Below are 26,526 nucleotides of genomic sequence, written 5' to 3' on the forward strand. Positions count from 1 at the left end.
TTAACTCATTATTATGCCGTGTCCAAATATCAGATGTAAGTTGCGTTCATCATTTCCAGCGAGACGGGACAATATATTCGTCAGGCTCCACAATATTCTCTAAAGATTCCATAAAATGTCTAGTTTTCGAAGTTTCACCACAAATGTTGTCTGCCGCCTCAGAATTTGTATTTTGATGTAGAATTGTCTATTTTTTCACTTGTCTGTTATTTTCCTTTCCTAATTTTCTTTGCTCATACTTGTTGTTATTAAAATTATATATTTTATTCATTTTTCACAAAAACACTTTTTTAACGAACCGCCAACATTATTTTACGCCAAACAATTAAGAAAATGAAGAAAAAATAAGAAGATGCTTCGTTGGGCTATCAGTATTCAATATAAACAATGCTTCTTCTTATTAAGGTAAAAGTATCAATTGTTGACAAAGTGTTGATTTTGTCACCATAATGGTAGATAAAGTGGTGACATGTCGACACATGTCCCCATGCTTCCTACAGGGTACTCTTACTCTTACAACATTCCTAAAGTGCCGTACACATTGTCAGTTTTGACTGACGATTTTTCGAAAATATCGATTGCTTCGGTTTTGTTAGGTTTTACGGAGCGGCCACGCTATCATTCATGTTGGATGCCAAGCCGTCAGTCAAATTATAAAATTTGCTCAATAAATATGGGCGCTGGCAACCACAAATTAATTTTAAAAAAAAAAAAAAAAAACAATAAAATGATGTTTATTAATAAATATATGGCTATTTTCTATTCACTTGGGAATGTTGTACATGAAAATCCCTACTCAGCGACCCATGACTTTCCATTACTATAAAAAATACACATATAATGAATTTGCAAAACTACAAGCATTTATTTATTAATACAGCACATTTATTAGTATAGCACAATCAATTTAGACACTGGAAGATATTGAGCACATTTTTCCATTGGCACAATACACGAATTTATTTTTTCCTTTTTGTTTTGTCGTCATCCACACAACCATTTGCCCATTTGCTTTTTTCCTTGTTATCCCATTCACTCCATTCACTGTATCGTCAAATTTCTTTTGTTATGTCTGTGTTATTATCGCTAATTCCAATAGGAATTCTCCAAATTTAATAAAAATACGCGAATTATTCATTTTTATTTGATATTTACACGGCAAATTTATTCCTTGAATGACGTTTTGGGTTCACACTATCATACCATCATACAACCAACACCTGACTGTCCAACAACCACAAAATTTTTTGTGGTTGCATGATGAATGACAAAAATGAACGGTCACACTGGCAAGCAACCGATTATTTGAGCAAAGCTGTCATTCAAAAATGGCAATGTGTACCTAGCTTAATAAAAAAGCCCTGACTTTATGCCTTGTTCATACTAAAGTCCAATTTACATATGCATATTAAATGATTTCGTTTTACGAAATCCTAGAATCAAATGAAGTGTATTTATATCTGTTTTTTTTTGCGTCATTTGCTTACGCACACAATCGCACATACACACTTATACAATAACACAAACACACGCACACAATATATTTATTCAGAAAAATAGGACATTCCTGGTTGAGATTTCGTAGAGAGCTGACGTATCAAAGTGTATAAGCATAAGCATAACAACAGAGAATAAGTGAAGCGACAAGGAATTTGTTAAGCCGTTTAGAACGTGGTAATTAATTGCAATTGTGCATTTTTTTTTGGATTGTGGTTAAACCTTGCAAAGGCCAATTGCTGTGAAGCGAAATTTTTTTGGAATTAATTGGCAAACTTATGTTTTGTGCCTGAAGAAGATTTTTTCTGGAATATTGAAGTTTTTGGCGTTCAACATTTTTTAAGGTTACAAGTGCCACAAATATGGCGTCTGTACTTCAGGCATTTGTTGCTGGTGTTGAAGATGCCGTTATGAGAGAAGCTGATTATAATAAAGCGAGCGAGAAAGATGGCGTGTGTGGAAAGGGGAATGCTGTAAATGGTGATGGTGGTAGTGTAAATCAAGTTGCTATGAGAGATACGCTGGTCGGCAAAAGAATGCTAAAAGAAAATGGTGGACGTGATAAGTTGGTTAAGGCAAGCAACCAGAAGACGATGGCTGATGGCAAGCAAGATGCAAAAAAAAAAGAAGATTCAATGACGAGGTGGTTTTATATACACCAGAATATAAGGGTAAGTTTATGGTGTTGGTAGACACATGCGAAGTTGATAACATTAATAACAAGCGCGTAAAGAACGGCTTGTATTTTATTGAAAAAATAAAGGATATAAGTGCTGATGAGCTAAAGAAAATAGTGCGTGTGGAAGCGATTGGGGTTACTCTTTATAAGGTGACATTTGAGGACATGGCCTCTGCTAATCGTTTTGTCGAAAATGAAGATCTGAAACAAAGGAAAATGAGGGCTTTTATACCCAGGAATTTCGTAGAGACGTTTGGTGTAATCCGGAATGTACCCGTATCCTTCTCTGAAGATGAGCTTTTGAAGGGTATTGTCTCTGATCGAAAAGTGGCGTCAGTGAGAAGATTTGTAAGACGATCTGATGACGAGGCTTAGCCCAGGCCTACGGAAACAGTCAAAGTGGGGTTCTATGGGGATGACCACCCATCATGGGTTGTCTTTAATTATACAGTTTTGATTGTTGAGACGTTTTTTCCGGCAATAAGGCAATGTCATGATTGTGGACGGCTTGGACACACAAAGTTGGGCTGCAGGTCAAAGCCCAGGTGTTTGAAGTGCGGGGAAAATGAGTGCGACAATACCTGCAATGCCAAAATGTGCATCCTATGTAAAGGAAAAGATCATACATGTAAGGACATGAAAAAGTGTCCAACATGGGAAAAGGAGGTGGAGATAAATAAGATTATGACCATGAAGAATTTGTCGAAGAGGGAGGTGCGGGATATGTACTATAATCAAAACCGCTTTAAGATTCGTTGGGACGAGGCTAATTTTCCTTCTCTTCCCACAGGTCATAAAGAAAAAACAAACGGGGACAAACATGGATGTAATAGGAGCATAGAAGATGATATTAATAGGATGATGACACCATATATATTCAACTCGGTTGCCAAGAAACCTAAGAAGCCGTATGTACATAAGCCTGGGGTACAGATGCAGGACAGAATGTTCCCAGGAGTTGCTCCGTCTGCTCCTGTATATCCCAGAGATGATCAAAAAACGTCAGAACTTGAGAAAATTACAAAAGAACTTTTAAAGTTCATGATGGACTTTGTCAAAATGGAACAAAATCAGCATGCTGTTGATGCAATCAATCATTTTCACAAGAGATTTGAAAAATATTGCATTTCTTTAGATGAGGAGTCAGTTGGAGAAACCAAAAATAATAATAATGGAGTCTCTAAAGGTACTTCAGTTTAACATCCAGTCTTTTAAACGTAACAAAAATTTTCTTGAATTTTTTGTGAACAAATTTGGTTATGATATTGTTATTCTTTCTGAAATTTTCGCAGAGGACAGGAGTAGGGTAGAAGTGTAGGTTTGATATCAAGTTGACAGATTTATGGGCCTATTTGATCATTTAAGCCTGTAATAAAAGTTTTGGTAATTAAAACTAATTAGGTCACAGCTTAAAACTTTGGGGGAATGAACATTGGGAGCAATGAACTGAAGGTCATGATGTTTTTTGATTTTTGTTGCATCTCGTTACTAGACAAAAATGAGAGAGGGGGTGAAATGTTACTAATCAGTAAAATATTCATGTAAGTGTGTCTAAAATTTTGGTGATATGTTTTGATTTTTTTGTTGCATCTCGTTACTAGACAAAATAATAAGAGGGGGAATTTTTAAGATTAAAGTGTGTAGTCTCTTGTGTGTCTATCACACTTCACAAAATGTACATATTTTAAATGTGAATATGAATATTTTTTGGCGATGAGTGTCATTGGTTATTTATAAAGCTAGTGACGACAATCAAACAATTGGATCAAAGCTTCCAACTTTAGGGGAGGGGGAATGAATATTAGGAACAAAGAACTCTAAAGATCATGTTTTGGTTCTTGTGTTTAAGATGTTCTTGTTATTGTTGTAAGTATGGCTTGTACTAATCAGCTAAATATTCATGTGAGTATATTTCAATGTTAGTGATATGATTGGTTCTTGTTGCATCTCGTTTCTGGACAAAAATAAGAGGGGGCATTTTACTAATCAGATAATTTGTAAAGTGTGGAATGTTTTTGTTACCTGTTACATCTCGTTACTAGGCAGCCATATGATGGAGGGAATGACTAAGAAACAATTGTGCAATGTTTCAAAAAAAAAAAAAACCTAGCGACGACAATATTACATTTGAATCATAGGTTAAAACTTTGGGGGGAATGAGCATTGGGATCAATGAACTGAAGATCATGGTTTAATTCTTGTTGCTTAGATGCAGTTGTCATTGTTGACCACGAATCAATTGTATGTGTGTGTGCATTTGTTGTAAGTGTGGTTTGTACAAAGCAGCTAAATGCCCTTGTTGTTATTGTAAAGTATGTTTTGTACTAAGAAGCTAAATTCCCATGTAAGATCACACTTCATAAAAAAATATACATATTTGAAATGTGAATGTGTCTAAATATTTTGGGTGGTGATTGTCATTGACTGACTTATGAAATACACTTGTTGTTGTTGTTTTCTGTTACATGTTTTGTAAGAAAACGGTCAAAGAATTCATCAATCGATTCGTCTTCAATGCATTCGTGGCCATTGTGTGATGTTTGTTGTTTTTTATTTAATTATTTAAAAATTACATGTAATTATAGGGAATAGTTGCTAAGAAGGGAAAATTCTATTGCTAAGATGCTATTGGTATTTCATGTGTTGTTGTTGGTTTGTATAAGATTGTTATTGCATATTATAAAAAATGCTATAGTTTAAATTTGATGTATACATTTCTGGTTTCTGATATTTTTTTAATCAATTGAATAAAGCAAAATCGTACTGTTCGTCTGTGTTTAGACGTACTTGTTATTATTGTAAACTGTGACTTGTTAGTATGTTTCTAAATACCCGTGTTAGATCACTCCAAATGAAATTTAATGATTTGAAAATCATTTTCTGTTCTTTGATATCATCAATCGATTTGACTTAAATATATTTGTGGGCATTGTACATCACCATAAGTTGAAGACGAGCTCAATGCTGTTGTTATAACGTATTGTAGTCCGAGAAACACATTTTTAGTTACAAAACATTGTTAGAATTTTGAACTCGAAAATATTGAGATAAAAGTTTTTCATAATCATACTATTAGATATTATAAATACCACTTTCAGTTGAGACTTCGAACAAATATTTTAAACTTGTCTGATAAAAGAGTTTTACTTTAATCTTGTAACATGGTATTTATGTATTTCATAACTTTTGCCAGCGGTTCCACATATAAAAATATATGGAAATCTCGAAATGTTTATATCCATTTACCAAAAACGAAAATCGTATTTATAAAGTAAATCATAGATTTAAATTCTTAGGGAAATTATTTTTGGGTTAAATGAAATGTGAAGGTAGAAGGGTTGACTAAAATCAATTTAGTTTGCGGTTTGATACTAATACCTTTATCATTCATTGAGTATGGAATATCTTGTCACTAAGCAGCTTTGATCCCATGAACTACAAATTATAAGATTTGAAAAGAAGGGTGATGATTGTTACAGTATATAATACATTGTGTAAGAATTTGTCAAAGAAACCGCCAACAGATCCATCTCTAATGCTATATATAATGATTTATTTAGTGAATTGCATATTAGGCAGTGGTTGGGAAGAAGAAGTAAAATATACTATTATTACTGAATTACTTACAAATCTAAATATACAAATCATCTATGTTGTTTTTAACTTTTACAACATTATCATTAAATACTGTCAAGTATTTTCTTGTACATTCATATGCATTTAAAAATTTGTTGATGTTTATGACATTGAATTGAACTTGTTTTTTTCTCTTTTGAGAAGGTGAATGATCGGAATATTTTACATATGAAAATAACACGACATGTTTGGTGATGGGGCTCATCAAGTGTATTAAGTTGAGACGTCTGGCTCTATATTTCCTTAATTTGTGCTGTATATACATATATCGAAGTTATTGATAAATTTTAATAGCGAATTAGGTGTATTTAGAATATTAAGATTTGTTAGACGAGAAACACTATTTTATTAAAAAACTATCAACTTTTGTTTATACATATTTTTTATATATAATTATAATTTTATAACTAATAATCAACATTTGCGTAGGGGGGTAAATAGAAGTTGTATTTGTTGTTAAGTTATCATTGCTAAGAAGAACACTTGAGGGAAGTGGTGACTAATAGTGTGTCTCTTTAGATCATATAGTTTGTGCAGCAACGTAGCGACGTTGATAACAAACGAGGTTTTTATTTTCCCTTAAATCGTATTTATGAGTAATTTTGATAAAGTAGCTCCTAGTATCAAATGAATTTAAAACATTCGAAACAAAGTGTGGTTGTATTATTTGGTGTTGGATTTCAATGATTTTCTTAAAGCATGCTCTTCTTGTTGTGCCTAAGAAACCAAATCAAATCATCCAAAGATAAAGCCAAGCTAAATGGGCATGCATTTTATGTTTAGTGAACTACTTCTTGAGTAGAAAAAATATTGATCTACATTGCTGTTATTGACTAGTAAAAATCATTATTTTAGCATATTATTCAGTTTGGCGTACTTAAATTATGTTTTTTAGACAAGAAACAAAAAATGTATTATAAACTATATAAGTCGTCATTGTTGGAATTTGGCATTAAAAATTGAATTGAATACAGACAAATACTGCACAGGTTTGTTTAGTAAAATACATCTCTAGGGTAGGGAATGTGGAAGCAAAAAAAATAATATGATTATCATATAATTTTAAGTTGGTTGCTGACTTTTTTTACTTGTTGACTCTAGTCATGTTTCATCTACTCTTTTTTATTTTTTTCTTTTGATTTTGTTTAGCGAAAATTAATATTTTCTTTTGGTGGGAAAGAATATACAGTAATTTCTGGTTACCTGCATCATTCATAACTGTATTTTGGCGTTTCCTGACCAAAAATAATTTTTAAGGCATCTATTCTCTAGATTCCTTTTAATATATTTTGTTTTAGTGCACATTCTATAGCTGCAGTTTAGACATAGCTACATCAACATTTTGGGGATTTTACTTAGATTTGGTAGAAAAATTTGTATATATCTGCACAAAAAAATTAAGTTTTTTATGAACTCAAAACAAGAACAAAAATCAGCCACTCCGTTTTTTGTATTCATATAAAGTGTACAAAATAAAGGCAACATATGAAAAGAGAAAATGATCATGTTTTTCTCCAGAACTTGTAATGACCTTAACATTGCTTTTTGTTTCACATCATATACGCGTATGTTATATTGAAGATATCTGCTTTGTTGTACAGGTAAGCGAATTTAAGCTTCCTGCATTTTGGACATTCCTGCACAATAAGTCGTGCAGTTTCTGAATATGCAGGTAAGCAAAAAATACTGTAATCAGTAATATAGCAAAAATTCCTTAAATTTATTATACATCTACTAAAAACAATTGCAGAACAGTATCATTTTAGGAATATCACATTTAAACTCAAGTTCCAAAGCAGCATGAAAATTAAAAATTATTAGATTGATTAATTTTTTTATATTTTCTTTTCTTTGTTTCACTTCATACATATTTTTTTGGTGCATAAAAAAGTAAATACTGTTATATTCATAGTCTTAAAAGAGTTAAATGTCAGTTTCCATACTAGCAAAACATTACATATTATTTAGTTTACGGTATGTAAATTAAATTTTCTAGACAAGAAATATGTGTATTAAAATATATATTTGTCATCAACTATCAAAGGTTTGTTCTAGAACATTTAAAAGCTACTAGTCTTGCAAATTTTACAATATGTTGCTCACCACTTTTTAACACACTACTCAATGTATACAGATTGTCGTAGAATTTTTCCAAAAACTGAATTTTGTGGGTCGCATTTGCCTTTTGGATAGTATGAAGTAAATACCATTACCAATATTCTCATACAAAAAAAATATATTTGTAATAATATTTGTAATTTATTTCAAATTTTTAAAAATGTGTATTGCGGTTAGCAAATACATATACTTTTTTTTAGGTCCCAACGCCAAACTTGTATATAGCTTCCTTATTATAACCTTTTTAAACTGCCCCCAGTTAACCGACCGGTTTCTTTTTGAACCGCCCCAGTTAACCGACCGGTTTCTTCTTGAACAGCCCCAGTTAACCGACCGGTTTCTTCTTGAACAGTCCCAGTTAACCGAGCGATTTCTTCTTGAACCGCCCCAGTTAACCGACCGGTTTATTCTTGAACAGCCCCAGTTAACCGAGCGGTTTCATCTTCAACAGCCCCAGTTAACCGACCGGTTTCTTCTTGAACAGCCCCAGTTAACCGACCGGTTTCTTCTTGAACAGCCCAGGTTAATGACCTGTTTGTTTTTCAGTAAACCGACGGACCCAATTAACCTATCGGTTTGTTTTTAAACCACCGAGAATATTATTACATATCCTCCGACAACCTACATAATTTTATAGGAATCAGTACAGCCTTGTCATACATCTATTATATAAATCACCACAGTAAAAGTCACATAAATCACAGCCAAAAATGTTGATTTCCTCATCAAAGGTAATTTTATATTAATAAATTATAATTATGAGATATATTAAATTTGTAAAATTATATTGAATATTCAAATTTAATCTAGAACTTAAACAAGTATGAAATGACTTTAGTCGGACAGCGCCGACGGAAGTTTTTTTCGTGAATCGTACAAAGAAACAATTTATCAATATATCGAAGTACTTTAAGTTTTACACTTAAACTTCAAGATGCATTGTAATTTTTAAAACTAGGATTTTCTCTAACAATATAATAACTATAATAACTAAAAATTCTTTACCATAATTGCGACAATTTATAGAATGGGAGAAACATGTAATTTTTTTATACACAAACAAATAAAATAATAAAGAAACTTATTTATATATTAGATGTTAACATCGCTATCTAAACGCTACATTATTGTAATTTCCATTAAGGGAATGTTCAAGAGTTCTTTTTCCATAAATGAGCTACTTTGCCAGTATTTATTCTTCAGAAATTCAGATACGAAGCCGAATTATAATTTGATATTGTAACACAATATCAAATTTTATTCCACTTAATACTGTCCAATCATCATGCAAAATTTGTAGCATCTAGTTTGATCTAAAATATATGCCGAGCAAATTTTTGAAAACTTTGAACTATAATTGCAACATTTAGCCTGATTATGGTTACTCTACAAGCATAATTTAAATTTTTTGGATGTGTCTTCCTGGAATAAATATATAAGTTGCATATTAAAACGATTTTCCAACATGATTTTCCACTTGACCAGCTAAATTTAATCTGATCATTACCGTAAATTGTATTTTTTTTTTGTCATAAACAAATTCCTATTATTGCAACCTACAGAGTAGCAACAAAATTTTATGAAAACGATGTTCTGTTCTAATAAATATAGGAAAGAGTCTATTCTGATAGAAATCTAACCAAACCTAAACACCATACGTAATTTCGTCATAATATGGCCATAATTGCGAATTGGAATTTCATTAAATTTTATAATGGATGGACGGATGTCGTGAAGGGTATAATGATGATAATGTCATATTAAAAATATGATCTTATTAAAAATATGTCATTACAAGATATTAGTATATAAGTATGAATTTGAAAAGAGTGGTGTAGTATAGATATATTCCGCATAATCAGCTTTCAACAAAAAAATTTGTTACTTAAAATTTAGATGAGTATAGATGTAAACAAGTGAAATGTAGAATAATCAAAGAAGAAGCCATTTCAACACTTCTTATCTTTTTCAAAAATTTTATAAAATCGATGCATTAAGTATGAATTCAATGAAATGGTTATAAAAGTATACGCATATATGTACATATAACATATCTTCATTTTCATTGACAATTTTATTGAAATAGCTAAATTATTGACTGCAAACAACGTCAATGTAAAAGTATTTTAATGTAATTGTATCTCTTATATTGGCATATAAGATATATACAATTTCTCAAGTAATTTAGTAACAATAACCCTGAAAATTACACCACTTCAAGGTACAACAAATTGTCACCAGAATGTTCTGGTTGCTATTTCGAATTATGAGCCTTAGATGCTAGATTTTGCTTAGATTTTTTTATATAATGTTATTGTAATTTTTTATTATAATAAATATTTGAAATAAATAAATAAATAAAATAATTTTAAATATTGTTATATTTTCGGCTTATGTTTCGTGAAAAGAGAGACATTTATGTATTGATTAAATTCGACAATCCTAACAAAAATTCTCTACCGCCACTAAGGAGAAGTTGTACAAATTAAAAAATTATATTTGATGAGAAAAACCAATTTATTTGATTGTTTTCACCCATTTTGAAAACAGAAGATTTACCGGTAATTACTGGGACAGTTTATAATAAACCAGTATGGCTAACCTGTACTGTTTGAAATAAATCGATTGGCTTAAATGTGAAGGTTGGGCGCTGATTTATAATATTATGTTTTAAGAAGTTTAAAATAGGATGGTTTTTAAGCACCTACATTTATTGGCGGTAATCTTAATATTTAGGGGATAAAATGGACCAGAACATCGTCTTCATGAAATTTTGTAGATACTCTGTATCCTGTACGATCATGATCAGATTAAATTGATCTGGTCAAGCGGATCAACACATTTGTTGGAAAATCGTTTTAATATGCAACCTATATATTTATTCCAGGAAGACACATCCAAAAAAATTTAAATTATGCTGACAGACATATCAAAATTACAACCTAATATACATATATAAGAATCTCACAGGTTTATTGGCTTGTAGAGCAACCATAATCAGACTAAATGTTGCAATTATAGTTCAAAGTTTTCAAAAATTTGCTCGGCATATATTTTAGATCAAACTAGATGCTACAAATTTTGCATGAAGATTGGACAGTATTAAGTGGAATAAAATTTGATATTTGCTCTGTTCCAGAACCTGCAAGAAGCTACAATTTTTTACTACGATAACATTTTTTCCTTTATGTTATCGGGAAAAATAGTAAAAATTAGTAGATTCTTGCAGTTCTGGAACAGAACAATTGTGTTACAATATCAAATTATAATTCGGCTTCGTATTTGAATTTCTGAAGAATAAATACTGGCAAAGTAGCTCATTTATGGAAAAAGAACTCTTGAACTTTCCCTTAATGGAAATTACAATAATGTAGCGTTTAGATAGCGATGTTAACATCTAATATATAAATAAAGCTCTGTTCCAGAACTAAAAAGTTTTTACAATTTTTACCACTTTTACACATTTTGCGTTCCCGTACACAAAATTTGTATGAAAATCGTTTACGACTTTTACAACTTTTACGACTTTTACCACTTTATAAAGTACGGGAACAGGCCATAAGTTTCTTTATTATTTTATTTGTTTGTGTATAAAAAAATTACATGTTTCTCCCATTCTATAAATTGTCGCAATTATGGTAAAGAATTTTTAGTTATTATAGTTATTATATTGTTAGAGAAAATCCTAGTTTTAAAAATTACAATGCATCTTGAAGTTTAAGTGTAAAACTTAAAGTACTTCGATATATTGATAAACTAGCAAAATGCCCGCTACTTCGTATGCGGAAAGGATATAAAAAAAACAAATAAACAATATATAATATGGAAATGACAAACACTGAAAATTTGGTCGCACTAATACCAATTTTAATCAATATTTATTTTTATCTTAGTACTGTACGTACACCTTAAGTTCGTTTTTAAAAAAGATCAGCCGTATCTCACCCTTACACATTAACAGCGAGATCAACGTTGCACACCAATACACACCCTAACTCCAAAAAATAAAAATTCCAGCACTGTCCCTACACCCAAAAACAAATTGAGTACCATTAAGTAATTTTCGTATACTTATGGTACGTATTTCGACGACATATCTCAGCCATACACGGACATTAATACAAAATAATTACAGTAAATTCCATAATAATTACAGTAATTCCAAATCTCAAGATTCCAGCTGTATCCGTTCGTCCAATTCCAAATTGTACCAAACTTAGTATCAAGTCGAACTCTTCGTACCCATAAGAAAGATTTTCCAAAACTACCTCAATCCTTCACTTTAGTAGTAATCTTACTTCCAAATTTCAGGATTCAAACTCTATCCGTTAAACCAAATTAAAATTGCACTAAATATAGAACAATTTAGAATTTTCGTACCAATTTTCAAAACTTCCTCAACGCAACAGGGCTACAATAATCATACTTTCAAATTGCAGGATTCCACCGCTATCCGTTCACCTACATACAAATTGTACTAAATTTAGTACCATTTAGTGCTTTTCGTAACCATAAGTTTGCTTTTTCAAAACAACCTGAATCCTACTCTTCGACTGTAATCGTAATTCCAAATTTCAGGATTCCAGCTCTATTAATTCACCCGAATCCAAATTGTATCAAATTTAGTACCATTTCTTTCCCAAACAAAAATTTCAGGATTCCAGCTCTACAGTTCACCCAAATCCACATTGTACCATATTTAGTACTATTTAGTACTTCTCGTACGCACACGTACGACTTTTAAAAATTTCCTCAATACTACACTCCTACAGTAATCTTAATTCCTAATTCCAACACTATCCGTTTACTAAAATTCAAATTGTACCGAATTTAGTGCTTTCTGTACCCATAAGTACGAATTTCCAAAACTACCTCAATTCTACTGTCCGACAGTAATCTTAGTTCCAAATTTCAGAATTCCAGCTTTATCCGTTCATCCAAATCCAAATTGTACCAAATTTAGTACCATTTAGTACTTTTCGTACTCAAAGGTACGAATTTCTAAAACTATCTCAATCCTACGCCCCTACAGTAATCTTAATTCAAAACTTTAGGATTCCAGCTCTATCCGTTCACCCAAATCCAAATTTAGTACTGCTCGTAATCATAAATACGAACTTCCAAAACCATTTCCTTATTTCAACGCCATTTCCCAACCTTGATACTTAAAATTCAGGATTCCAGTTCTATCCGTTCACCCAAATCCAAATTGTAATAAATTTAGTACCATTTAGTACTTTTCGTACACATAAATACGAATTTCCAAAATTTCCCCAATCCTATGATCCAACAGTAATCTCAATTTCAAATTTCAGGATTCCAGCTCTGTCCGTTCACTCGAATCCCTATTGTACCAAATGTAGTACTTTTCGAACACATAAGTACGAATTTCCAAAACCACCCTCATATCTCAGTCCTACACTTCACAGTAATCTTAATTCCAAATTTCAGGTTTCCAGCTACATACATACATTCACCCAAATCCAAATTGTACTAAATTTAGTACCATTTAGTACTTTTCGTACCCATAAGTACGAATTTTCAAAACTACCTCAATTCTACACCCCACCAGTAATCTCAATTCCAAATTTCGAGATTCCAACTATATCCGTTCACCCAAATCCCCATTGTCCCAAATTTAGTACCATTTAGTACTTTTCATTCACATAAGTAAGAATTTCCAAAACTTCCCCAGTCCTACACTCCAACAGTAATATCAATTCCAAATTTCAGGAATCCAGCTCTATCCGTTCACTCAAATCCAAATTGTACTAAATTTAGTACCAATTATTACTTTTCGTACACTCAAGTTTACAAAAACCCTTTGGTGCATCTTTCTTACTCTTCATCAGTGATCCTCAGTCCAAATTTGAGGAATCAAGCCCTATCCGTTCACCCAAATCGAAACTGTACCAAATTTAGTGCTATTTAGTATTTTTCGTACCCTATGTACGAATTTCCAAAACTTCCACAATATTAAACTCCACCAGTAATCTCAGTTCCAAATTTAGAGATTCCAGCGCTATCCGTTCACCCAAATCCCCATTATACAAAATTTAGTTCCATTTAGTACTTTCCGTACACATAAGTACTAATTTCCAAAACCACCTTCATATCTCAATCCTACACTTCAACAGTAATATTAATTCCAAATTTCAGGTTTCCAGCTCTATCCGTTCATTCAAATCCATATTGTACTAAATTTAGCACCATTTAGTACTTTTCGTACCCATAAGTACGAATTTTCAAAACTACCTCAATCCTACACCCCACCAGTAATCTCAATTCCAAATTTCGAGATTCCAGCTATTATCCGTTCACCCAAATCCCCATTGTATCAAATTTAGTACCATTTAGTACTTTTCGTACACATAAGCACGAATTTCCAAAACTACCCTCATATCTCAATCCTACACTACAACAGTAACCTTAATTCCAAATTTCAGGTTTCCAGCTCTTTACGTTCACCCAAATCTAAATTGTACTAAATTTAGTACTTTTCGTACACATGATTGGTAATTTTCCAAACCATTTCCTTTTAGAAGCACCACTTCCCAACCTTGATTTCCATATTAAATTCCTATATTCCTGGGGCCTATTATTGATTTCATTCAAATTACAGATATTGAAATTGAAAATTGAATAGTTATGACTGTACATCTCCATATACGATAAAATTCTTAATTGCAAATAAATCGTGGTAATATGCACAATTCTATTGCACTTTCATTGATTTGCAAACATTTAGTTATTACCAAAAAGTCAGGTCCATACAGTTTTTAGTTGTTGTTATTTCTGGCCGATTTCTGAATTTATTCCCCTAATGTTGTCTTCAACAGCAACTCATTTGTTCATTTGCGTAATTGATGTTTATACACCATTATCACCAACTGCGACATCTGTTGCAATGGAAGATAACAAATGTCTTGTCTTTCTATTATTTAGTGGTTTACGATAAAATAAGTGCGCCTAGAAGTAAACTACAAAATTTGAAATTATGTGTGATCTCTTACGATATCAAGAAGTTATGGCATTGTTAATTTTACACATGTCTTGCAGAGGGCCAACTAAGTGAATAAGTACGTAATAGTAATGAAAAATAAGGATTTTTGTTGTTGTTATTTTTTGTGGTTCTAGGACGAATTTTCTAAAACCCGACCTTATCTCGCACATTTGCATCAACAGTGACCCACTGGTAAAATTTCAAGCTCCTAGCTTTAGCCGTTTTGGCTGGGCGTTGATGATGAGTCAGTCAGTCAGTCAATCACTTATCACCAAGCTCATTTATATATATAGATTGTTTCTTTGTACGATTCACGAAAAAAACTTCCGTCGGCGCTGTCCGACTAAAGTCATTTCATACTTGTTTAAGTTCTAGATTAAATTTGAATATTCAATATAATTTTACAAATTTAATATATCTCATAATTATAATTTATTAATATAAAATTACCTTTGATGAGGAAATCAACATTTTTGGCTGTGATTTATGTGACTTTTACTGTGGTGATTTATATAATAGATGTATGACAAGGCTGTACTGATTCCTATTAAATTATGTAGGTTGTCGGAGGATATGTAATAATATTCTCGGTGGTTTAAAAACAAACCGATAGGTTAATTGGGTCCGTCGGTTTACTGAAAAACAAACAGGTCATTAACTGGGGCTGTTCAAGAAGAAACCGGTCGGTTAACTGGGGCTGTTAAAGAAGAAACCGGTCGGTTAACTGGGGCTGTTCAAGAAGAAACCGGTCGGTTAACTGGGGCGGTTCAAAAAGAAACCGCTCTGTTAACTGGGGCTGTTCAAGAAGAAACCGGTCGGTTAACTGGGGCGGTTCAAAAAGAAACCGCTCTGTTAACTGGGGCTGTTCAAGAAGAAACCGGTCGGTTAACTGGGGCTGTTCAAGAAGAAACCGGTCGGTTAACTGGGCCGGTTCAAAAAGAACCCGCTCTGTTAACTGGGGCTGTTGAAGATGAAACCGCTCGGTTAACTGGGGCTGTTCAAGAATAAACCGGTCGGTTAACTGGTGCGGTTCAAGAAGAAATCGCTGGGTTAACTGGGGCGGTTCAAAAAGAAACCGGTCGGTTAACTGGGGCGGTTCAAGAAGAAACCGCTCGGTTAACTGGGGGTAGTTTAAAAAGGTTATAATAAAGAAGCTATATACAAGTTTGGCGTTGGGACCTAAAAAAAAGTATATGTATCTGCTAACCGCAATACACATTTTTAAAAATTTGAAATAAATTACAAATATTATTACAAATATAATTTTTTTGTATGAGAATATTGGTAATGGTATTTACTTCATACTATCCAAAAGGCAAATGCGACCCACAAAATTCAGTTTTTGGAAAAATTCTACGACAATCTGTATACATTGAGTAGTGTGTTAAAAAGTGGTGAGCAACATATTGTAAAATTTGCAAGACTAGTAGCTTTTAAATGTTCTAGAACAAACCTTTGATAGTTGATGACAAATATATATTCTAATACACATATTTCTTGTCTACAAAATTTAATTTACATACCGTAAACTAAATAATATGTAATGTTTTGCTAGTATGGAAACTGACATTTAACTCTTTTAAGACTATGAATATAACGGTATTTACTTTTTTATGCACCAAAAAAATATGTATGAAGTGAAACAAAGAAAAGAAAATATAAAAAAATTAATCAATCTAATAATTTTTAATTTTCATGCTGCTTTGGAACTTGAGTTTAAATGTGATATTCCTAAAATGATACTGTTCTGCAATTGTTTTTAGTAGATGTATAATAAATTTAAGGAATTTTTGCTATATTACTGATTACAGTATTTTTTGCTTACCTGCATATTCAGAAACTGCACGACTTATTGTGCAGGAATGTCCAAAATGCAGGAAGCTTAAATTCGCTTACCTGTACAACAAAGCAGATATCTTCAATATAACATACGCGTATATGATGTGAAACAAAAAGCAATGTTAAGGTCATTACAAGTTCTGGAGAAAAACATGATCATTTTTTCTTTGCGTTCTCTTTTCATATGTTGCCTTTATTTTGTACACTTTATATGAATACAAAAAACGGAGTGGCTGATTTTTGTTCTTGTTTTGAGTTCATAAAAAACTTAATTTTTTTGTGCAGATATATACAAATTTTACTACCAAATCTAAGTAAAATCCCCAAAATGTTGATGTAGCTATGTCTAAACTGCAGCTATAGAATGTGCACTAAAACAAAATATATTAAAAGGAATCTAGAGAATAGATGCCTTAAAAATTATTTTTGGTCAGGAAACGCCAAAATACAGTTATGAATGATGCAGGTAACCAGAAATTACTGTATATTCTTTCCCACCAAAAGAAAATATTAATTTTCGCTAAACAAATTCAAAAGAAAGAAAATAAAAAAGAGTAGATGAAACATGACTAGAGTCAACAAGTAAAAAAAATCAGCAACCAACTTAAAATTATATGATAATCATATTATTTTTTTTGCTTCCACATTCCCTACCCTAGAGATGTATTTTACTAAACAAACCTGTGCAGTATTTGTCTGTATTCAATTCAATTTTTAATGCCAAATTCCAACAATGACGACTTATATAGTTTATAATACATTTTTTGTTTCTTGTCTAAAAAACATAATTTAAGTACGCCAAACTGAATAATATGCTAAAATAATGATTTTTACTAGTCAATAACAGCAATGTAGATCAATATTTTTTCTACTCAAGAAGTAGTTCACTAAACATAAAATGCATGCCCATTTAGCTTGGCTTTATCTTTGGATGATTTGATTTGTTTTCTTAGGCACAACAAGAAGAGCATGCTTTAAGAAAATCATTGAAATCCAACACCAAATAATACAACCACACTTTGTTTCGAATGTTTTAAATTCATTTGATACTAGGAGCTACTTTATCAAAATTACTCATAAATACGATTTAAGGGAAAATAAAAACCTCGTTTGTTATCAACGTCGCTACGTTGCTGCACAAACTATATGATCTAAAGAGACACACTATTAGTCACCACTTCCCTCAAGTGTTCTTCTTAGCAATGATAACTTAACAACAAATACAACTTCTATTTACCCCCCTACGCAAATGTTGATTGATTAGTTATAAAATTATAATTATATATAAAAAATATGTATAAACAAAAGTTGATAGTTTTTTAATAAAATAGTGTTTCTCGTCTAACAAATCTTAATATTCTAAATACACCTAATTCGCTATTAAAATTTATCAATAACTTCGATATATGTATATACAGCACAAATTAAGGAAATATAGAGCCAGACGTCTCAACTTAATACACTTGATGAGCCCCATCACCAAACATGTCGTGTTATTTTCATATGTAAAATATTCCGATCATTCACCTTCTCAAAAGAGAAAAAACAAGTTCAATTCAATGTCATAAACATCAACAAATTTTTAAATGCATATGAATGTACAAGAAAATACTTGACAGTATTTAATTATAATGTTGTAAAAGTTAAAAACAACATAGATGATTTGTATATTTAGATTTGTAAGTAATTCAGTAATAATAGTATATTTTACTTCTTCTTCCCAACCACTGCCTAATATGCAATTCACTAAATAAATCATTATATATAGCATTAGAGATGGATCTGTTGGCGGTTTCTTTGACAAATTCTTACACAATGTATTATATACTGTAACAATCATCACCCTTCTTTTCAAATCTTATAATTTGTAGTTCATGGGATCAAAGCTGCTTAGTGACAAGATATTCCATACTCAATGAATGATAAAGGTATTAGTATCAAACCGCAAACTAAATTGATTTTAGTCAACCCTTCTACCTTCACATTTCATTTAACCCAAAAATAATTTCCCTAAGAATTTAAATCTATGATTTACTTTATAAATACGATTTTCGTTTTTGGTGAATGGATATAAACATTTCGAGAATTCCATATATTTTTATATGTGGAACCGCTGGCAAAAGTTATGAAATACATAAATACCATGTTACAAGATTAAAGTAAAACTCTTTTATCAGACAAGTTTAAAATATTTGTTAGAAGTCTCAACTGAAAGTGGTATTTATAATATCTAATAGTATGATTATGAAAAACTTTTATCTCAATATTTTCGAGTTCAAAATTCTAACAATGTTTTGTAACTAAAAATGTGTTTCTCGGACTACAATACGTTATAACAACAGCATTGAGCTCGTCTTCAACTTATGGTGATGTACAATGCCCACAAATATATTGTAAGTCAAATCGATTGATGATATCAAAGAACAGAAAATGATTTTCAAATCATTAAATTTCATTTGGAGTGATCTAACACGGGTATTTAGAAACATACTAACAAGTCACAGTTTACAATAATAACAAGTACGTCTAAACACAGACGAACAGTACGATTTTGCTTTATTCAATTGATTAAAAAAATATCAGAAACCAGAAATGTATACATCAAATTTAAACTATAGCATTTTTTATAATATGCAATAACAATCTTATACAAACCAACAACAACACATGAAATACCAATAGCATCTTAGCAATAGAATTTTCCCTTCTTAGCAACTATTCCCTATAATTACATGTAATTTTTAAATAATTAAATAAAAAACAACAAACATCACACAATGGCCACGAATGCATTGAAGACGAATCGATTGATGAATTCTTTGACCGTTTTCTTACAAAACATGTAACAGAAAACAACAACAACAAGTGTATTTCATAAGTCAGTCAATGACAATCACCACCCAAAATATTTAGACACATTCACATTTCAAATATGTATATTTTTTTATGAAGTGTGATCTTACATGGGAATTTAGCTTCTTAGTACAAAACATACTTTACAATAACAACAAGGGCATTTAGCTGCTTTGTACAAACCACACTTACAACAAATGCACACACACATACAATTGATTCGTGGTCAACAATGACAACTGCATCTAAGCAACAAGAATTAAACCATGATCTTCAGTTCATTGATCCCAATGCTCATTCCCCCCAAAGTTTTAACCTATGATTCAAATGTAATATTGTCGTCGCTAGGTTTTTTTTTTTTTTGAAACATTGCACAATTGATTCTTAGTCATTCCCTCCATCATATGGCTGCCTAGTAACGAGATGTAACAGGTAACAAAAACATTCCACATTTTACAAATTATCTGATTAGTAAAATGCCTCCTCTTATTTTTGTCCAGAAACGAGATGCAACAAGAACCAATCATATCACTAACATTGAAATATACTCACATGAATATTTAGCTGATTAGTACAAGCCATACTTACAACAATAACAAGAACATCTTAAACACAAGAACCAAAACATGATCTTTAGAGTTCTTTGTTCCTAATATTCATTCCCCCTCCCCTAAAGTTGGAAGCTTTGATCCAATTGTTTGATTGTCGTCACTAGCTTTATAAATAACCAATGACACTCATCGCCCAAAAATATTCATATTCACATTTAAAATATGTACATTTTGTGAAGTGTGATAGACACACAAGAGACTACACACTTTAATCTTAAAAATTCACCCTCGAGATGCAACAAAAAAATCAAAACATATCACCAAAATTTTAGACACACTTACATGAATATTTTACTGATTAGTAACATTTCACCCCCTCTCTCATTTTTGTCTAGTAACGAGATGCAACAAAAATCAAAAAACATCATGACCTTCAGTTCATTGCTCCCAATGTTCATTCCCCCAATGTTTTAAGCTGTGACCTAATTAGTTTTAATTACCAAAACTTTTATTACAGGCTTAAATGAGCAAATAGGCCCATAAATCTGTCAACTTGATATCAAACCTACACTTCTACCCTACTGACAGGAAAGGCAAAAACAAACTCTTAAACTTTAATCAGAGCTGATGGCTACGGTGGAGTGGCTATTGGGCTGAAAAAATGCATTAAATTCAACAAAATTACCTATGAAACTGAGCAGGATATTGTCATTGTCAAAACAACGAATCTTCGACGCAATTTTACTCTTGTTTCTGTTTATTTTCCGCCGTCAACTACTTTTGATGACTTCAAGAATGAGGTCTCAAGACTCTTTGGATTTCTTGATAACTTGGAAAACGTAGTAGTCTGTGTGGATTTCAACGCAAGAAATCGGTCTTGGGGTGACCACACTACTTCGAAAAAAGGCAAAGAATTGGAAATGCTCGTGATGGAAACTGGTCTAGTATGTGTTAATAATGGAAAGGAGACCTTTAGGAGAAGTTGGGACTCCCAGGGCTCGGTTCCAGACCTTTCATTTGCTAGTGTTGGATTAAATGCAAAATGGGACACTGTGGAAGGAAATTTTGGAGGTAGTCATCACCTTCCGATTTCTTTGGAGCTAGATATGGGAAAAAGGAAAAATGGCAAATTTCTGTACAAAAGAAAATCGATAAAGGCGCTGGGAAGTTGCTTGCAGAGTGCTTAAGAGCTGGTGGAATGAGGAACTGGCGACTATGTATAGGCGTCAATTGGCTGCGGTCAAGAAGGCCAGAAAATATCCAAGTTACATCAACCTTGAAAATGCCAGATTGGTGGTCGAAAAATGGAAGGAGTCGGTTCAAAGGGCCAAAAATGAAAGTTTTCTCAAGAAAATAGATGAAGTCAACAAAAATGCTAATGTGCGCGATGCATGGAAGTTTCTCAATAACGTTCGCAAAAGAGATATGGAAGTTTGTAGAATGTGGAACAATGATAATAACATGGCCTTCCTGCAACACTTGAAGGAACAGGTTCCAGGTGATGATGAGGACGAAACAGAGGAGCTTGACTTTGAGGTTGAAAATGGGGTCGTTATTTTTGATTTTGATCATTTTGAAAGGATCCTGGCCAACAAAAGAAAAGGATCGGCTGGTGGAGAAGACAGAATTACTTACGAAATGTTAAAAGCTCTCCCAGGCATTTCAAAAAGGGCGGTACTAACCGCTTTATACAACTCGTTTATTGAAAACTCTATAAAGGATAGTTGGAGGATTATTAAGGTTGTCCCTATCCCTAAGGCGAACAGGGATCTTAGCACGATCACGAATTATCGGCCCATATCCCTCATTTCGGTGTACATCAAGTGTATTAATCTCGTGATTAAAGATATGTTGACTGAATTCTTTGATAATAACAACATCATTCCTCCCAGGAGTTTTGCCTATAGGAAAGGCTTGTCATGGCGAAAATGATGATTGAATATGGCGTAAATGGACAAATATCCAGTTGGATAACAAATTTTTTATCCAAAAGGATTTTAAAATTGGGAGAGAAAGAAGTAGTAGTCACCAATGGAATTCCTCTAGGGAGCTGTTTATCACCAATCCTTTTTAATATGTACACTGCTAGACTCCATCAGCTAGAAGATAATAGAACAATGATGTTTCAGTATGCGGACGATTTTTTAATCATGGTGTATGATAGAGACTTTGACATGGCGAATGAACATCTGCAGAGGAAAGTTAGAGAATTCCAAAGACGATGTGGCAGTTTAAATTTATCTTTTAATCCTGAGAAATCCAATTTTGTATACTTTGCCAAGAACAGCATAAAACAAATAAGTCTTAATGTGGATGGAAGACAAATTGAGCAGGTCCGGAAACTCAAGTTCCTGGGAAGGATTATAACCAATTCGATGACAGTTAGAGATCATTATGAATACATAGGAAAAGAAGTCAAAAACAGGGTCAATCTTTTGAAATGTTTGACATCTATCAGAAACGGGCTGCACCCTAAGGTTGCTATTAATGTATATAAAAGTTTCATAAGATCTAAAGTTGAATACAGTCGGACAACGACTGCTAATGCTCCTGATTATGTTAATAAAAGAATTGAGAGGTTACAAAATGAGATGATAAGAAGGTCCCTGGGAGTCACCAAGTCAACACCTGTTCATGTTCGTTATGTTCTGGCAGGAGAATTACCTCCTAAGTTTCGGGCAAAATTCTTAACAGCAAAGGAAATCATTAGAAATGCTGTGAACAATGAACGTTTATATGACATTATAGCTGATAACCCATTGGTGAAATCCAGTCTCAGTGCCATATACCATGAATTCTCCGATATTTTTCAAAAAAATTCGTCTGATCCCTCACACTCCGGAAGATAATCTGAAGATCAGAACAAATCTTCTACCTGTTTCAAAGAAAAACGTCTCCAGAAATGATTGCTTCAATTTATAGATGCGAAATCAACTTCTACAAGGAAAATAACTTTACCATCTTTGCTACGGATGCGTCTGTTGGGGTGGAGGCCACGGGATGTGGTGTTTTTAATATCTCAAGATGTCAGAAATTTCTCTTCAATATCAACTTCAGTTCTTCGTCGACATTTGGTGAACTTTATTCTATAAAGAAAGCGCTTGAAATTTCGGCTGAAGACGGCTATGTTAAATGTGTCATTTTTACAGACAGCCTTGCGGCCTGTAAGGCTTTGGGCGCTGTGGAAACTTACAACTTTTTGGTTGCAGAATGTCATAACATAGTAAGAGAGAGTCATTTTGAGAGATGTCATATAGTCTGGACCCCTGGACATAGTGGCATAAGCTTTAATGAGGAAGTTGATTGGTTGGCGAGACAAGCGGTCGATACTGGAGCACCCCTAGAACCCTGGCTTTCACCAGCTGAGGCCTTAAATCAAATTGAAAGCAGAATCAAGGAAAGTTGGAATGATGAATTTGTACTTTTGTCGCAAAATAAAGGACGATTCTTCTTTGAGATCTTAAACAACATATACGAGAAACCCTGGTTCAAAAAAATGAATTTGGATCCGGTGGATATGAAGCTATTCAATCGCATTTTAGCTGGACACACGTATTATAAAGTATACCTTCAACGAATTGGAAAATGTGATGACAATAGATGTGAGGTATGTGATGTGCCTGAAAGTGCCGAGCACTTGATTTTCAATTGTATGAGATATAATATCCTTAGAAAAAAATATCCTCAACTCTTCTCCCAACACCATAGACTGACGACCCTCCTCCGGTCCAAGGATGTATGTCTCTTTAGAGATGTCTTTGGTTTTATAAAGGAGGCTAAAATTAACCTATAAGCTTTTCCTACCCTACCACACCCTGTGATACCTTATCTGTGATACTATTTTTTAAGTTACTCTTTGTTTTGGAATTTTACTCATTAAACTCTCCAATCCCTTTCACCCCATTTGCCCTTTTGATTTTTCTTTCTCTTCAGAAGAACTGGAGCTGTCTTGGATCATATATGGACTCTTGTCCCTTCGTATATTGAATATTTTGCTGCTGTTGGAGAGATCCTTGTTTATTCCTGTCACAAGAAGTAAGGCAGAGATCGATTTTAATGCTTATTACACTGTTGATGCTCTTTCTCAACCGGGAGTTCGTGAGTTAATATTTAATTGTTTGAAAATAAGAAATTGTTATATGTTAATGCAATGTCTTTAACTTTGTACTAAAGTACTGTCGTTTTCTATTTTCGTTTTGTTTATATGTTGCTATCGTCGAAGCCATTTGGAGTACAACCGCTATACTTGATTTGAATATACCCTGGCTTAGTGTATCCTGAGGATCGTCAAATCTTTGTCGTCTCTATATCTGGAAAGTCGCTTTGAAGGAATCCAAAAAAAAAAAAAGAAAAATAGGAATTTCACAACACAAATGTGTATCAAATAACTTAAATTAATTCCAAAAACAAAAAAACATAATTTTTGCAAGTTTTTTAACCATTTATTTTCACTTTTGTCATCGTTTGAGTATTTTTGTTTTTCTACAACACACACAAACAAACAAAGACATCATAAAACAGTTGCATTTTTTGGTAGTTTATGACGAAAAAGCAGGGTTGCGTATAAAAGTATGGTGTTTTCGTGCGTTGTTTAGAATAAATGACGTAGCTATCGTCATTTATTTTTGTATGGTAAATGACGCAAAATGTACCTGTTTTAGCAAATAAATGACGAAACAGCTCTAAATGACGAAAAAGTTGCTAATGTAAATTAGACATAAGGCTAATTCTCTCTCCATTCGTTATTCGAACCCAAATTACGATATAATTACTTCATTTCCCTACAAAATTTTGAGAACGAACAACGATTTTTGTACATTGTTCAATTTAAATTATTCTCACAACTACGATAAAATATGTCCCATCTCTAACAAATAAGAGAATTTATCCGAAATAAATTATGACAGAAAAAATAAAAAATTTAAAAATTTATTAAGAACCCAAATATTTTTAGAAAAACTGCAAAACGTGAATGAAAAGTAAGCGGTTTAACGACCAGTATGCATTCAAATTATAGCAAATTTTCTGTTCTCTTTTACTACAGCTGCATTTCTTGTCCATCGTTTTAAATTCGCGTACAAATTTAGATACAAAAATCAAATGCCTGCCAGAAAATCTGTATACCAAAAAGTTATTTTGGCAGGTCTCTCTCTCGATAATTTTGAAAATAGAAAAATTAAAAAAATGTGCTGAAAACACCAAAATTGTGAGGAAAAAATAGAAAAGATGAATGAAAATAATATTATGTTATATTAAATAGATATCTGAGAGAAGGACAAATATTTTTTCAGTTTATGTCAATTAACTTTACTCGTCTTTTGGCTGAAACTTTCTTTAAATTCAGTAAATAAAATGTATTCGTGTACATAATTATGAGAGCGAACAACGTGATTCAAATGCTGGTATGAAAATGGCATTATATGAAAGTAATATTTATGAGTTCGAAAATTACAAAAAAGTCGATTTTTTGATTTGCTTGCGTTTTAAGCCTATTGTGTGGAAATGCATAGGCCAAATGAAGCTTTATAAGCATGAAAGGACAAGTGCGAAAATGCCCGAGTTTTACGTCAATTTTTGTGGTGTTTAAACGTGATGAGGGGTAGTGGTGATAGTATCGATAGCTATCGATTTTTGAAACGAAATATCGAAAATATCTAATGTTGGGAATATCCATAGTTTGCCAGCTCTAGTTATATTCCTTATTGGGTAATAATCTGCATGGTATAATAAAGTACAGGTAGGCCAGGTATGAAAATCGCTGAAAAATACAACCCTATAGCCATGGCCATGGTGGAATAATAGTACGTTTAGACATATACATAAATCCACTCGATTTCTAATGTCAATTCCACAGTATATACTTTAAACTTTACACGTAAATCTTCTAAATCTATGGATCTTACTATGGATGCATTTTCTTCTGTCCTTGGAAAAAAGAAAAAACCTTCAGCGGCAGGCTTAGATGGAGTCACTTATGATATGGTGAACCATCTGTCACCGGTCGCGAAAACAACTCTCTTCGAAGCGATAAACTCGGCTTGGAAAGATTGTAAAATTCGGCACGACTGGCGTAAGATTGTGACGACGTCATTTCACTTTGAAGCTGGGGTAGGTTCAGCGGGGCCAGGGTAGTCACAAGAATTTATTTGTTATAGGGCATTAGAGAGAGGAAAGGCACACAGGTGATTTTTCTTTAAAACGTTATAAACAATCCTTTATTTATTATTAAAAAAATACAATTTACACAACACTGTATTGAGCATTATTATGACGATGAATAGTTGGCAGCCGCTTTGGCACGGCAGCGGCCCGATGAATGCTGACGGTGGAATAATAGTTTGCGATGGCTT

The 26,526-nt window shown here is 32.6% G+C and overlaps 1 protein-coding gene across 4 annotated transcripts; it reads left to right on the forward strand.

Moving 5' to 3' along the window:
• Positions 1–1,420: 1,420 nt before the first annotated feature.
• Positions 1,421–25,079, forward strand: LOC141406727 (uncharacterized). Of its 4 annotated transcripts, none has more exons than XR_012413493.1 (3): positions 1,583–2,168; positions 24,110–24,274; positions 24,399–25,079. XR_012413493.1 is itself a non-coding variant. In XM_073992681.1 (3 exons), exons 1-2 carry the CDS (start codon positions 1,860–1,862, stop codon positions 3,015–3,017), a joined length of 360 nt encoding a protein of 119 aa, XP_073848782.1. In that variant the 5' UTR covers positions 1,583–1,859; the 3' UTR covers positions 3,018–3,362; positions 24,113–25,079. The 4 variants fall into 4 exon arrangements, 1 of the variants encoding a protein (XP_073848782.1); XM_073992681.1 differs by adding an exon at positions 2,967–3,362 and having other exon boundaries at positions 24,113–25,079; XR_012413494.1 differs by having other exon boundaries at positions 1,421–1,674; positions 24,110–25,079.
• Positions 25,080–26,526: the final 1,447 nt, after the last annotated feature.

Source organism: Musca autumnalis, unplaced genomic scaffold (assembly GCF_047663935.1).
Source record: "Musca autumnalis isolate F117 unplaced genomic scaffold, ASM4766393v1 scaffold_5, whole genome shotgun sequence".
Lineage (NCBI taxonomy): Eukaryota > Metazoa > Arthropoda > Insecta > Diptera > Muscidae > Musca > Musca autumnalis.

Excerpts from the sequence above, each read along its gene's own strand:
- LOC141406727 (XM_073992681.1), top strand. The coding sequence starts at position 1,860 with ATGGCGTCTGTACTTCAGGCATTTGTTGCTGGTGTTGAAGATGCCGTT. Across the intron at positions 2,169-2,966 it reads ATATACACCAGAATATAAGG|GTCATAAAGAAAAAACAAAC; the intron begins GTAAGTTTATGG and ends CTCTTCCCACAG.